Consider the following 15,068-nt stretch of genomic DNA (forward strand, 5'->3'; position numbering starts at 1 on the left):
ATGTTGCTTCAAATGGCATTATTTTGTCCTTTTTATGACTGAACAGTATTCCATTGCAATTTTTTATTTTGTTTTTTTTATTACAGCCACACCTGCAGCGTATGAAAGTTCCCAGGCTAGGAGTGGAATTGGAGCTGCAGCTGCCAGCCTACACCACAGCCACTGGCAACATCAGATTTGAGCTGTATCTCTGACTTATGCCACAGCTTGTGACAACACTGGATCCTTAACTCACTGAGGGAGACCTGAGATTGGACCCACATCCTCACGGACGCTATGGTGGGTTCTTAACTTGCTAAGCCACAACGGGAACTCCAAGGTGGCTTTTTCTTGATTGGATATTTGTCTGGTTGCTGTAGTCCCTTGAATGTTTTCCAGAGGTTTTCAGAAGGCTCCAATGAGGTTATTTCAGCCAGTTTCTGGTTGTCTTTTGATGTTTCCTGAGAGAAGTCAGGGCTTGGAGTTTTCTAGTTCTCCATTTTACTGAATTCACTTCCCATGAAGGATATTTTTAATTAACTGTTGTCATAACTTTACAAAGATTACTTTTAAAATCTTTGTCAGATAACTCTAACCAACCATGTACCTTGGTGTTGTCATGTATTGACTGCCTTTTCTCACTCCAGTTGTGATGTTCCTGGTTCTTGGTGTGGGAAATGATTTCAGTTGCTTTCTGAACATTTTGGCTATTATGTTGTGCATCTCTGGATTCTACTTAAATCTTTGATTTAGTCACTCACACCCCTTCGTGTGCACACAAGTCTTGACCAAGTTATGTGGTTGCATTCAGTGACAAAAGTTCTCAGAGCCTTCAAAATGCTCTTTGGGTCTTCTCAGTTCAGATTTTTTTTTTGTTTTTGTTTTTTTGTTTGTTTTTGTTTTTGCTTTTTATGGCTGCACCTGCAGCATATGGAGGTTCCCAGGGTAAGGGTCCAATCAAAGCTGCAGCTGCAGGCCTACACCACAGCCACAGTAACACCAGATCCGAGCCTTATCTGCAACCTTTGCCACAGTTTGTAGTAGCACTGGATCCTTAACCAACTGAGAGAGGCCAGGGATCAAACCCACATCCTCATGGACACCAGTCAGATTCTTAACCCACTGAGCCACAACAGGAATTCCTTAAATGATTTCTTAACTCACATTTTTAAGTTTAAATAAAATAACGATCATTAAACGTTAATATATATTTAGATCTAAAAGGCAATTATCTTTTTCAGTATAATCATATGGGTTCTGATACAGCTGTTGTCACTCAAAAAATCTTCCAGTTGATTGGATTGACCAATGCTGTAAGTGTTTGCTTTTTAGCTTTTTTGCATTTGTTTATGCTACTTAAACAATTCTCAGACTTTTTTTTTTTATGACCCTGCCTGAATACACGGATTGGGTGAAATAGGGCAAATATACAACCATTTTATACTTCAGTTTACTTGGAGTAATAATAACTGTAAATACCTAAATAGGGTTTTGTAAAGATTAAACTAAATAAAACACTTGACATTGGACTGGCTCAAGTTTAAGCATATCAAATGTTAAATTATTATTTGCCTTATTAGTGTTATTTATTATTTGCTAATAGAATTTATAAGATCCAATCCAGATTTACGGTTCAGGTTTTTAATATTTGTCACCGGTATACTATTTATTTTTGCAGATAAATTCCCAAATATATTTAAACCACGTAGTCTGAACTTATTTTCTTTATTTCTTCAATTTTAGATTTTTACTTCATTTAATATCACAATAATCCTATCTTCATTAGAACTTTGGATAGATGAAAATAAAATTACAGTAACTGGAGATGCTAATGAATTATTACACAGATTTTTAAAATGGAAACGATCTTATCTTGTTTTGCGTCCACATGATGTGGCATATTTACTTGTGTAAGTATATTTTGGCATTACTGAATCTTATACCTAGAAAGCAAATGTAGTTTGACCCAATTTCTGACAGTTGACTTGCTCCTAGGGAAAAAAAAAAATCTTGTGCCTCTTTTTTATATACAACATCATCTGAATGTTATTTTTCTATGGCAAGTTTTAGAGCAGAATTATTGATATCAGTTATTCTATTTAGTCACTTGTGGTTAAAACTCACTTCAATCTTATCATATTTTCTTAGCGTATATAACATATCCTTAAGTGTGCCCAACTATACATAAAATACTGACTATATGTATCTGAAGAAATAGACCCAAATTCTATGAGTGTAGTAATTTGGCCTTCTTTTTATGCTTTATTTCCATAAAATAAAAACAAAAGTAATAAGAAAATGGAAACACTATTGCACATTTTAATATCTCTGACATACTGTATTTGCAGTGTGCTGCACTTTTAAAAATAAACCTCCCTCTCTATGTAAGAATCTGGTTTTTCTCTTATCAATCTTCAAATCATATTATATAACAATTATACATATAATTATAAAGCTATAATCTTTTGAATTATTTTTGTCCTACTAATATGCATGCTTTTGCATGGCTCTGGCAGGCTGATTCTATCTGATTAGGAGAAACTCTAGCCCATAAGGTTACTCTGCCCATTTATCAACTGCATTGCTTTAGCTTTCTAATTTTAAGGAATTTTATTTATTTTTATTATTTTTAAATTATAGGAATTAGTGTAATTTATTAAAAAAAACATAAAAAAGAATCTTAATTATTTTTGAAAAAATCCATATGATAATATACTTTCTATTATTTACTTGATTTTTAAATCTATTTTACTATTTTCAAAACAAGCAGACACATTTGTACTTTCTATGGTTTGCCCTCCTAAAGTTAAGTGGAAATATTTATGAATGTGCCATATAAAAATGCAAAATAAAAATATATTAAGTGAATTTTATATTAATTGTGCTAAATTTTACCAAATGATATGATTATGCCTTTTTTTTTTAACTTAAGTTACAGAGAAAAACCAAATTTTGTTGGTGCAACCTTTCAAGGAAAGATATGTGATAAGCAATATGGAGGAGGTATTGTTCTGGTATGGTATGATTTAATTTGCTTGCTATGTTATATAAATAGAGTGCTATTTAAATTCATATACAATTATTTCCTGACTTTATTATGGCTAAGTATACTAACATTTGCATAATGAGTCTAGGGATCTTTGTCCCTGTTGCTGACAGAAATGTTTGAACTCTATGTCCTCATTTAACTTAATACAGATGAAATTTTTACAGTTTTCCTCCAAATTATACTCTTTTAGAAAGTTAAGGTAGTGAGTGATCTATCTTGTAGTCTTACAAAATCTTCATAAATTTTTTCTATACCAATATTTAATTATTAATTAATTTTAATTTCACACTTAGGTTTTGAACGTTTTCTTCATTATGGAGCTAACTTAATTATGAACCAGGTTAAAATAAAACTTTCAAAACTATTTATCAGTTGCCTTAAAATTCTTCATGGGGCCTAGGTGAAGAATAAGAATCAAATGCACTAATTGGCACTTTTATCTTAGTAGAAAATCTTGGTATGCTTAAAATTGGTACATTTTTGCCACTATTTCATAATGCTTTGGTTATCATGATGTATAAAATTTGCCTTTGAAAAGATTTTTGTGTGTGTTTGTGCAAAGTAATCCAGAATTTGTGTGCATAGTACTCATTTCAGTGAATAAGTGAAGTGAAGCTAAGTGGAGATATAAAGAGATGAATCAATGACATGCAGACAAGTTTCCTCTTTAAAATTCATAGATCGTGGTTTAGAAAACATGGCTTATCTTTATGGGCAAATCATTACCTCGTCTCAGAAGCTAGAATTGGGCTGATATACCTAGTCACCTGCCACATGGAAAAATCAGAAGACTTTCATATGGAGCAGACAAGTTACCAAGCAGAAGGAAATATTGTTTCCTGGAAAGTGTGGAAACAATAGGCATGGCAGAGGGAAAGGAACATCTTGAAATTACTTGATCACTGATTACTTGAAAGGAGCAATTGAAGAACTTTTCTAATATTCCTCTTTCTTATTCTCCACACTCCACTGGGATAATCATTACCTAACCTTTGACTGGAAATATTAGCAGTGACTGATGTTCACATGAATGAGATGTTGAAGAAAACAGTTGAAGCATTGCCTTCTGATGTTTAAACATCCACTACCTTCCTAACCTAATCCCCAAGGACTGTGGAATAAAATTTAGGAACCCTATCTTTTCCATGCTGCTTCTTCCTAAAAATTTATAGGTGAAAGTACAACCCAAGTACTCTTAGGATGAGTAGAAGCAAGTCAGTATAATCAGCAGGAGATTTTTTTTTTTTTTTTTTTTTTTTTTGGCCACCCTGCAGCATATGGAGTTCCTGGGCCAGGGATCAGATCTGAGCCAAAGTTGCTACCTAAGCTACAACTGCAGCAACGCTGGATCCTTAACCAATGTGCCAGGCAGGGGATCCAACCTGTGTCCCAGCACTCCCAAGACACCATGGATCCCATTGCACCACAGCTGGAACTCCAGCAGGAGATTTTTGATGTTGGTAGCCCTTTGCCCTTGGATTCATCCACTCACCTGCCCTAAGGCAAGTTGACTCACAGAGACAGACACAAACTAGTTCCCAGCCTCAAGGGTTTTATGCACTCCATTATTACCAGATACAGTATCTGTTGACCTCAGTTGATGGACTATACAGATCCTGAGTATTAAACTTTCTCAGAAGAAAACACAGTACACAACATATACCACTGGAAGTGGAGCTATTAGTACTTGGTGGACCAAGAATTTCAAACCAAACAAAGCAGACAATATCCCAGAAAAGGAGCCATTAGAAACATTAGATCTGAACAACATAATAATTATAATAAACTGCATGAGGGGTCTGATTGATACATAGGGAGGTAAATTGTCAAATTGAGAAATCAGAATTAGGACCGCTCTCAGGAGACATCATTAAAGTTATAAGAAAATCAAAGTTAAGAGAGATGGATGAGTGAAGTAATGGGAGATGAAAATTTTCAAGTCATAAGAATACTTTCAAAGAAAAAAACGGAGATAATTTCAGAGTGATATTCACAGAATACTGTCCCCAGCCACAATCAGATCAACAAGGTACCTGTGCCAGGAAAAGCCCTGGGAGTCCCCCAGGACCCCTTACATTGAAACAGCTGGCAGGAGGATAGGAAAATGGATGGTATGATGAAAAGGGACACCTGGAAAGCCAACAAAGAAGAGAGAAAAATGCTTACCAACAATGAAATTTTAAAAATCAAAGAAAAAAATCTACATTTCTAAAAAGAAGAATAACATATAACAGTGAAGATGTTTCATAGTCAGAAAAGGCACATTGGATGCAAAAAAGACTTTATCTTAAAACATGGAAGTAAAAGTACTTTGAAGTCTCAATTCATATTTAAAAAACCAAAATCTGTTCAATGAGGGACAATAAAAATACTCTTGGGCACATAGCCCTCAAAAGATTTTCCAAACAGAAGACTAATTATCAAAACATATTTGTAGAAATTACTTATATTTATGAAAAGCTACAAAGATTATGAAAACTAAAGTGAATAAATATTGCTAAATTTTACTGTTATCTTAAGATGAAAATACCTGGAACTGAACTAGGCTTGAGGTGGGAAGGCAAAGAAAGATGTATCAGTACTAAACCAGAACTCTTGTTCTAGGATAGTGTGGAGATGATTAAGGGAGAGATAAAAATGACATGAAAGCATACCGTGGGGAGTTCCCATTGTAGCTCAGTGGTAATGAACCAGACTAGTATCCATGAGGATGTTATTTGGTCCTGCTCATTGGGTTAAGGATTCGGTGTTGCCATGGCTGTGGCATAGGCTGGCAGCTGTAGCTCCCATTCAACCCCTAGCCTGGGAACTTCCATATGCTGCAGATGCAGCCCTAAAAAGCATAAATAAATAAATATTATTAGGTTGCTTCCTCTTTTTAAGTTTCAAACCCATGTGTAGTGCCACAGAAATTTCAACCCTATGAATCAGAAAAAGAACAGAATAGTTCCATCCATGTTGCTGCAAATGGCATTATGTCATTCTTTTTTATGGCTGAGTAGTATTCCATTGTGTATATATACCATATCTTCCTAATCAAATCATCTCTTGATGGACATTTGGGTTGTTTCCATGTCTTGGCTATTGTGAATAGTGCTGCAATGAACATGCGGGTGCATGTATCTTTTTTAAGGAGAGTTTTGTCTGGGTATATACCCAAGAGTGGGACTGCTGGGTCATATGGTAGTTCTATGTATAGATTTCTAGGGTACCTCCATGCTGTTCTCCATAGTGGTTGTACCAGCTTACATTCCCTTTTCTCCACAACCCCTCCAGCAATTGTTATTTGTGAACTTATTAATATAATTACCAAAGGAAAATTGATGTATCAATATTAATAAAAAACAGCAAAATGTTCTTCAAGTAAAGTAAATATGAATTTTATGTGATTCATTGTTTAGGATGAAACTGAACTCATATATACACAGCCAATACCTATAAAATATACAAAGCAGGTATTCCCTTCGTGGCTCAGTGGTTAAAAATCTGATTAAGAACCATGAGGTTGAGGTTTCGGGTCCCTGGCCTCACTCAGTGGGTTAGGGATCCGGTGTTGCCATGAGCTGTGGTATAGGTTGCAGATGCAGCTCAGATCCCACGTTCCTGTGGGTCTGGTATAGGCTAGTGGCTACAGCTCCAATTCGACCCCCAGCCTGGGAACCTCCATATGCTGCAGGTGTGGCCCTAGAAAATAGGCAAAAAGACAAAAAAAAAAAAAAATACAAAGCAAATACTGAAAGAGCTAGTAGCAGGAATAATCATACCTAAATAGTCAATTTCTCAGACCAAAAATTTAGAAAATTTTAACATTATTGATAACCTTTGTTTGAAAGCTTTATGTAGAATCTTGATTCCTAAAATCAGAGACTACAAAATATACACACAAGGCACATTTGTAGAAAATAATCACATGTTACACAACAAAGGGAGCCTCAATACTTATTTGTCAGTGAATTTCTCAGTCTAGTAATTGGCACATAAGAATACATATCTTACATTGATTAAAAAGTATAAAGGCATTTTATTTATGAAAATAAAGTTTGAACAATTGTGGAAAGTCAACATTCTTATGAGAAAAATGGCTGATGAGTCATTATGACCATAATATCAATTAGTTCAATGAGCTAATTTATGATTTTTTTCAAATACATGAAGTACTCCTATAATACCCTACCTCCAAATAATTAAATTATAAAGTAACACAAACTGTTAATAATTTGACACTGTATGTGTACATGTGTGTGTCTTTAGAGATTTTCTTTGTGAGTGCAAACATGGCTATAACTGTTGTTATATACAATTAAATGATTGGGACAAATATTTTCTTGGCCTGATGCCACCAAATGAACCATTTATTTATATTTGGCTAAAATTTCAGATTTCACTTTTCCTATTTTCCTTATATTGATCATGGTACCCGTAATATACTAGACTACCATGGCTGGCACTTCTGTGGTTATCAGATATCTCTTGCATTTTATTGTGTGACTATTTTTAATAATTACATTATACTACAGGTAAATAAATTACCGCCTAAAATGTGTATATGTGTGTGTATTTTTTCCCAGCATCCCAAAACCATAACTCTGGAATCACTTGCTGTTACTATGGCTCAGTTACTAAGCCTTAGTATGGGAATAGCTTATGATGACATTAACAAATGCCATTGCCCAGGAAATGTCTGCATAATGAATCCAGAAGCAATGTAAGATGCTTTACTTTTATATGTTTTAGAAATATAGTTTATATGAAAATAAGTTTATTTAGTTTATGAAAGTCTACTTTAGTTCCTATTAAAGTAATTGCTAACGGTTGAATATAAACTATAGCCAATGACCTGAGATCAAAATATGGATTCCAGTGTCCCTGTTGTCTATCTCAATATTTCTTCTAATCTAATATCAAACTTGATATCTCATATATGATCAAACTGTACATTTATGACTATGTTACTTGCATGATTTTGTAGTTTAATGAGTGATATGACAATTCAAATGCAGGCATGTGATCATTATACAAGAATGCTTTATTAGTGTGGCCTTTCTGCATAAATCTTCATTCTACTCTGGCTAAACCTGAAACTTTGGCATCTACTGATTTCAGAGAGTCACCTTTTTATTTGTCACTAGAGAATGCCTTTTGCAGTAGTTACCATGCCTCAAAGGCCTATGAATTTTTTTCTATGGTCCTCATTATTCTTAGAATATGCTATGAGATATTATAGAATTAGGACCAAATAGAAGATTTACAAAAACCGTTGACCAGTCAGTGATTGGAGCCAACCTCCTATTCCTTTGTTTGGACTGTATGTCCAATTTATTTAATTTTACTTAATAGTCTGTTTAATTTCTGTATTATCTCTAAAATTTTGCCTTTTTTCACTTTCCAATTTGTTGCCCAAAACAACTTAATCAACAAACAACTTAATCTACAACATTAATGAGTGTTGGAACTTCTTCTATTAATTTTTTAACATAATTTTGATTCTTATGTAGAAATGAAAAAATAGAAATTCTACTTAAAAATATAAGTTTATGGCCTGTATAAGATTGGTGGAATTATTAATACACATGTAGACTCCATTCGCCTGTGGAAACATTTTTTTTTTTTTTTTGGCTGCACTGGCATGAGAAAATTCCTGGGCCAGGGATCGAACCCAGACCACAGTTATAATCAAAGCCACAGTAGTGACAATGCTGGATCCTTAACCCACTGAGCCGCAAGGGAACTCCTATAGAAACATTTTTTTTAAAGCGTAGTTTCACAAATTAAAGTCTTGCAAAAAATGCTTATTAGTCATATTTTAAATACACTGAATCATTTGAATATGATTGCATGATTCTAAAATTTTGGAGAACACAGATGTTTTATTCATTACTGAGTGGAAAAAAATGATATGAAAATCTGCTATATTTAAAGGAGATTCTGAATCAACAAGGCATATTCAAAAATGATTCATTGCTAGCCTTAAATTGATGGGAAACATCTTCTAGAATTATTCATTTTTAATGGTTTTTGACACTACACTTTCAGTGATTTTATGCAAGACTGAGTCCTTTTTTTTTTTAATGGCCATATCTGCAGCATATGGAAGTTCCCAGGGGTCAAATTAGAGCTGCAGCTGAGGCCTACGCCACAGCCATGGCAATACCAGATCTGAGCCACATCTGTGACCTACACCATGAGTTGTGCCAGACAGACCCTTGACCCACTGAGGGAGGCCAGGGATTGAACTCACATCCCCATGGACATTATGTCTGGTTCATAACACACTGAGCTACAATAGGAACTCCTGAACTGAGTGAGTCCTAAGCAAAATAGGACATACGCCTTTCTGAGGCAGGTGTACTCAATTCTGACCTTAAAATATGACTTATTAAATAATAATACCTAAAGAGTTTAACATGTTATTTTGTTTTTATAATCCACAGAAAATACAGGTCCCACACTATTTTTTTTTTTTTTCACAAAAGGCTGCCATTTTTCTGAGGACTCACAGTCAGGGGTCTGTGATTTATACAGTCTATGTACCCAGTGAGTTTGATGTGCTACCCCATTTGTTTCAGAAATTCAACTTTGACATTTTAATTAGGAACTTTGTTTCTTTAGATAATAAAGCGGTCATTATAAAGTTGGGCTTTTTCGACACATTCGAAGGTAGCAATATATCTAAGCCTTAGAAATAATGACTGAGGACAAAAATGTTTCAAAAAACTACATGGAGCTAGAACAGAGTATAACTTTTTTTTTAATTTTAAGTAAAATGAAAGTAAAAGAGTGATGATTTTCAAATACATCTGTAATTGTTGATTCAACTCCCTTCAAGAGGTAGAATTTAGTTTCCCTTCTCTTGAGTGTGGGATGGATTTGGTGACTTGATTTCAGCAAACAGACCATGGTACGAATGACAGTGTGTGCCTTTCAAGATTAAATAATCAAAGAGTTTGCAAATTTCTCTGTACAATTGCTACAGCTGAAGGCAGATGCCACATCATGAGTTAGTCAAGGAACTTTCTATACAGTGGTCGGAAGCTGAGGCCTCTTGCTGGTAGAATAAAGAGGCACATAAAAGCATGTTTGTAAACTTGACTTCGTATAACTTAAATTTACGGTTTCATTTTAAGACCAATGGTCTGCTCTTAGCTTCAAAAAAGGCTAAGACATGTAGGTATTACACAAGAAGTCACATGGTCAACTGAAAATCAGAGGCTCTGTATCAAGGAAAAATGGGAGAATGGAGAAAAAACAAGAATATCCAGCAAATCTGTGCAAGGATTCAAGCTGTAAATTGTCCAGTTGGATAAAATTATGATTGATATTTTCTTTCTAATGACAACATTAATTTCAGTATCAGAAATTGTTTCCTCTATAAGTCAGTTCACACATGGTAAACATATCATGCGTTTCCTGGTTCTTAGTAATATTAAAGTTCTATCAATTTTTCTCCTTTTGTTTTCTGATATTTAGATAGAAATCATCTAAACTGTTGGTAATGTAATAATGAATCTATTATATATAATAGATTGTATAATATATACAATTTAATATGTATTATATTATAATTGTATAATTATGTAACATAATTAAAAAGAGTATGTTCAGCTGGGATGCAACCACAAAAATTAACAAAATTGGTAGTTTGTCCAAAATACCCTAATTTTTTCATGGTTCTCACATGAATAACCATTTCCTGTAATAACCCAAAGTACTCACCTTAAAATTTAGTAACTTTATATTAGCTATACCTATCATTAAATTAGGCAGACTTTTATTCTGAGACTAGGCAATTTATGGAAGCAACGGTTATATAAAAATTTGAAGTTTGATGTATTTTTAGTCATTCCAGTGGTGTGAAGTTCTTTAGTAACTGCAGCATGGAAGATTTTGCACATTTCACTGCCAAGTCCAAGTCCCAGTGTCTGCAAAACCAGCCACGTGTAGATCCATCATACAAAAGTGCAGTTTGTGGGAATGGAGAAGTCGAAGAAGGAGAGGAATGTGACTGTGGGACCCCGGAGGTTGGTACTAATTTAGAAAACTATATACCAGAATTATACCAAAAATTATTAACTAATTATTATAGTATCATGTTGCCATTTTCCCTTATTTATCAAACTTGCTTTTCAACAAAGACCTTAAGAATGCATATTGGGATTATATTAAACGATGAATGCAGCTATATATCAGTATATGAATTTAACAACTTGTACGTTATTCACACTGGTGCTTTTCAAGGTCTTACTGCTGTAGCTGTGTTGATCTAGGCTTACAGTTCCTTTCTTGAGCATATTCTCCCTTAGCATTTCCTCTTAGGATCCTCTGTCATTCAGAAAGATAGAGATGAAACTTTCACAACTGGACAAAAAACATATTTGAGACACATTGGTGGCTTCGAATATTTCAATTCCAGGTCAGCATTAAAAGCTGGTTTTTCTAGCCTACAGAATTCTTAGATCAAGCTGTTGGGTTGAAGCCAGGTGGAAAGAGTCGAGATAAAGGGAAGGCAATGAAGGAGAGTTTGTGAGACTCATAGTAACCTCAAGAGAACCAAGAAGTCATGAGTAGTGTTCAGTGTTCCCTACTGCAATTGCTGACTATGATCATTCATGTAAACCTTCCCCAAATGAAAAGGTGTTCTTAGATACCTCACTGGGTGATGTGCTAAGGGAATCATTCCCCAGAACTCACTTGCTTTTGCTTTTTGGGGTTTGAATTGAAACACCTTGAGAAGTTCTAATAACAACAGACAGTAGTGTATCTTAGTTCTATTAAAAGTCACGCGAGGTCCAAACCCCCGTGATGGAACTTCACCCTCTGGAATCTCAAGACAGTAAAACAATGGCATTGATTAGGTAGAATAGTCTGGAAAACACTGAGAAGGTAGTGTGCCTTAAGCAGTATCATGTGATAATTCATATTAAAACTACTAAAATCCATAATTATTTTATTGTTATCTTATTGAAATTTTTTGCCCAATTAACCCTATTTCAGATCCCTGGGTATTTAAGAAATGTGAGTGTGTGGGGGTGTGTATGTATGAGTTCTGTCTCTGCAGCCTTCTCCTTTCTTACCAGTTGCTTTTATTAATCCCAATAATGGAATTTTAAAATTCAGAATCACCAGGCAGAGATGAATAAAACAGGCATAATAAGGTATCAATGAGTGATATAAAGGTGATCATTTCAGTCATGTTCAAAAATATCATTTTATAGCTCTTTATCTTTAGAGAAGGGTAAGTAAACTTTGAATATCCCATAAAGATTCATGAAAGTTGACTAAGAACTAGTAACAAATCATGCACCCTTGAAATGGTAACTTCTTTTTATCTTGTGTTAAACTATTTGTCTATAGGGGCCAGAGATCGCAATATCCTGGCCTTGGTGGACAGCAGGGCTTTCCTGCTACCAGTGTAGTCCAAATATACTATAGGACATAAAGAGCACTCGGTCTCATATATTAGGTGACCAATAAACACCTGGTAAATAAATGAATGATTATGTGGCTTTATTTTCTTCTGCTAGCCAGCACCCAAGTGAAGCATCTGTCTATATATATTATATTATATGTATATTATAAGTATACTATAATCTGTGGTCCCCATTAAAATAGCTATTTAATGTAAATAAAAGTCAGAAGACACTTTAGAGCCTGTGATTTTCCTTTCAGAATTGTGCTGCTCAGCCAAACGCATGCTGTAACCAGGCCACCTGTACACTCTCAGCTGGCTCTGCCTGTGCCACTGGGCCGTGCTGTGATTCCTGTTCTGTAAGAGCCTTTTCAAAATTTTGAATTACCTACCTTAGTAAAGTTGTTATTTTTATGATGTTTACATGTTCATACTCTGCTTTATTCAATATCTTTTACCTCACCCCACCAGTTTATGGCAAAAGGACAAACATGTAGGCTTACCTTGGATGAATGCGATCTCCTTGAATATTGCAATGGTTCTTCTGCAGCATGTCAAGAAGACCTTTATGTCCAGGATGGGCATCCATGTTCAGATAATCAATGGCTCTGTGTGCAAGGAAAATGCATAAGTGGGATGAAACAATGTTCTGAAACATTTGGTGACGGTATTTCTTATAATTTGATTTCCTATACATGTATTTTTCTGGGCACCATAAAAAAATAGATATTGATGTATAATTGTGATATTTTAATAATGTGATTTTTAGTATAAATTTTTTTTTGGTCTTTTGTCTTTTGGGGGCTGCACCCACAGCTTGTGAAGATTCCCAGGCTAGGAGTCAAATTGGAGCCGCAGCCACCAGCCTACACCACAGCCACAGCAACGCGGGATCCAAGCAGCGTCTGCAAGCTACACATTGCTCATGGCAATGCCGGATCCTTAACCTACTGAGCGAAGCCAGGGATTGAACCTGCATCCTCATGGATACTAGTCAGGTTTGTTAACCACTGAGCCATGATGAGAACTCCAATTATAAATTATTTTAAATAATTATAGAAAGAGAAGGGGAATACCATAAGAAAAAAAAAAACCATCATATTGCCTGGGACTAAAATTCTGAAGTATTTCCACTAAATAATGAAGAGAAAGACTCAGAAGTATATGGGATCTGAATTTAAGGAGGAAGAAAGCAGACCAAATTAAATCTATACTTTTCTCTCTCACTCCAGATCCACAATTTTCATAGTAAATATAGAATAAATACATATGGCTATAGACATTAAAAGGGTCATAAATATAAGCTGGCATATGAATACAATTTATACCACCCATGCAGACACACAGAGACATATACACAGATTCACACCAGGGGGCTACAAGGATGACATAAAAATCCAAACAAGGACTCATGAAAATCCTGGAACTATTAAATCACTGAAAGATGATGGGTACTGAGGCTGAAAATAAAAGAAAAACAAGGGTACAAAATATACATGGAAATCATTTGCTGAATAAGATGAAAACAACAATGGTGATAGTATTTCATGGCTATATCCTAAGAATCAAGAGCAACTGAAAGAAAAAGTATTTAGGTATTTAGGATATTCATACAAATAGCCAGGCGGGTCAACTTTCTCTTAGTTAGAACAGGTAGCAATGTCTACTGTAATTTCTGCATATGGGGAGAGAGAGAGAGAGAGAGGGCAGAAAGAAGGGAGGGAGGAAGGAAAAGAAGAACTTGAAAAGAATACTGGCTAAAGTTTAAAAATAAATTAACATATTGGTTAAAAAACTGATAGGTAAAACTTCTGTTTAAGTTGGCAGATAGAATTAAGAAATTCATCTCAGTACTAAAAAGATAAATACAAAAAAGAAAAGTATATGAAAATGTATATATGAGCTCATATAGTCTACTTTCCAAAGTCATCTCTGTAAGAATTGGTTGTGAATGATGTCTGAAAAAGGAAGACCAAAGCTGGCGAAAGAAAATTAAGCAAGGGGAAGTGATAACCAAAGAAATTAAAAATTTTAAAATTTGACTATGTATATTAGTCAACATGTATGTATGTTGATCATTCCAACATGATGTAGCACTCAGAAAAATTAAGAATTGGTCCAAGTCAAGTATTTGGTTTGGGTTTTTTTTAATTTCTTTATTATACTTGATTTAAAGTGTTCTGTCAAATTCTGCTGTACAGCAAAATGACCCAGTTTTATACATTTTATACATTCTTTTTCTCATATCATCATCTATCATGATCTATTACAATTGATTGAATATAGTTTCCTGTAATACAGCAGGACCTCATTACTTACCTATTTTAAATGTAGTAGTTTGCATTTACTAACCCCAGACTCCAAGTCTTCCTTCCCCTTGGCAACCATGAGTCTGCTTTCCATCTCCATCTCCATCCCATAGATAGGTTCATCTGTGCCATATTTTAGATTCATAAATGTTATATAGTATTTGTCTTTCTCTTTCTGACTTACTTCACTTAGTATGAGAATCTCTAGTTCTACCTATGTTGCTGCAAATGCCATTATTCTTTTATATGGCTGAGTAGTATTTCATTATGTATATGTACCACATCTTCTTAACCCATTCATCTATCTTTCAAATGTCATCTGTCA

The 15,068-nt window shown here is 34.6% G+C and overlaps 1 protein-coding gene across 1 annotated transcript in view; it reads left to right on the forward strand.

Annotated features, from left to right (window-relative positions):
- Positions 1-15,068, forward strand: part of ADAM2 (ADAM metallopeptidase domain 2) — a gene marked incomplete at its 5' end in the record, with an annotated part of 70,589 nt that overhangs the window by 21,437 nt on the left and 34,084 nt on the right. The window contains 7 exon segments of the mRNA NM_213957.1: positions 1,221-1,292; positions 1,723-1,889; positions 2,912-2,993; positions 7,597-7,733; positions 10,866-11,046; positions 12,695-12,793; positions 12,906-13,101. Of these exon segments, the coding sequence (NP_999122.1) occupies positions 1,221-1,292; positions 1,723-1,889; positions 2,912-2,993; positions 7,597-7,733; positions 10,866-11,046; positions 12,695-12,793; positions 12,906-13,101 (934 nt within the window).

Source organism: Sus scrofa, chromosome 15 (genome assembly GCF_000003025.6).
Source record: "Sus scrofa isolate TJ Tabasco breed Duroc chromosome 15, Sscrofa11.1, whole genome shotgun sequence".
NCBI lineage: Eukaryota > Metazoa > Chordata > Mammalia > Artiodactyla > Suidae > Sus > Sus scrofa.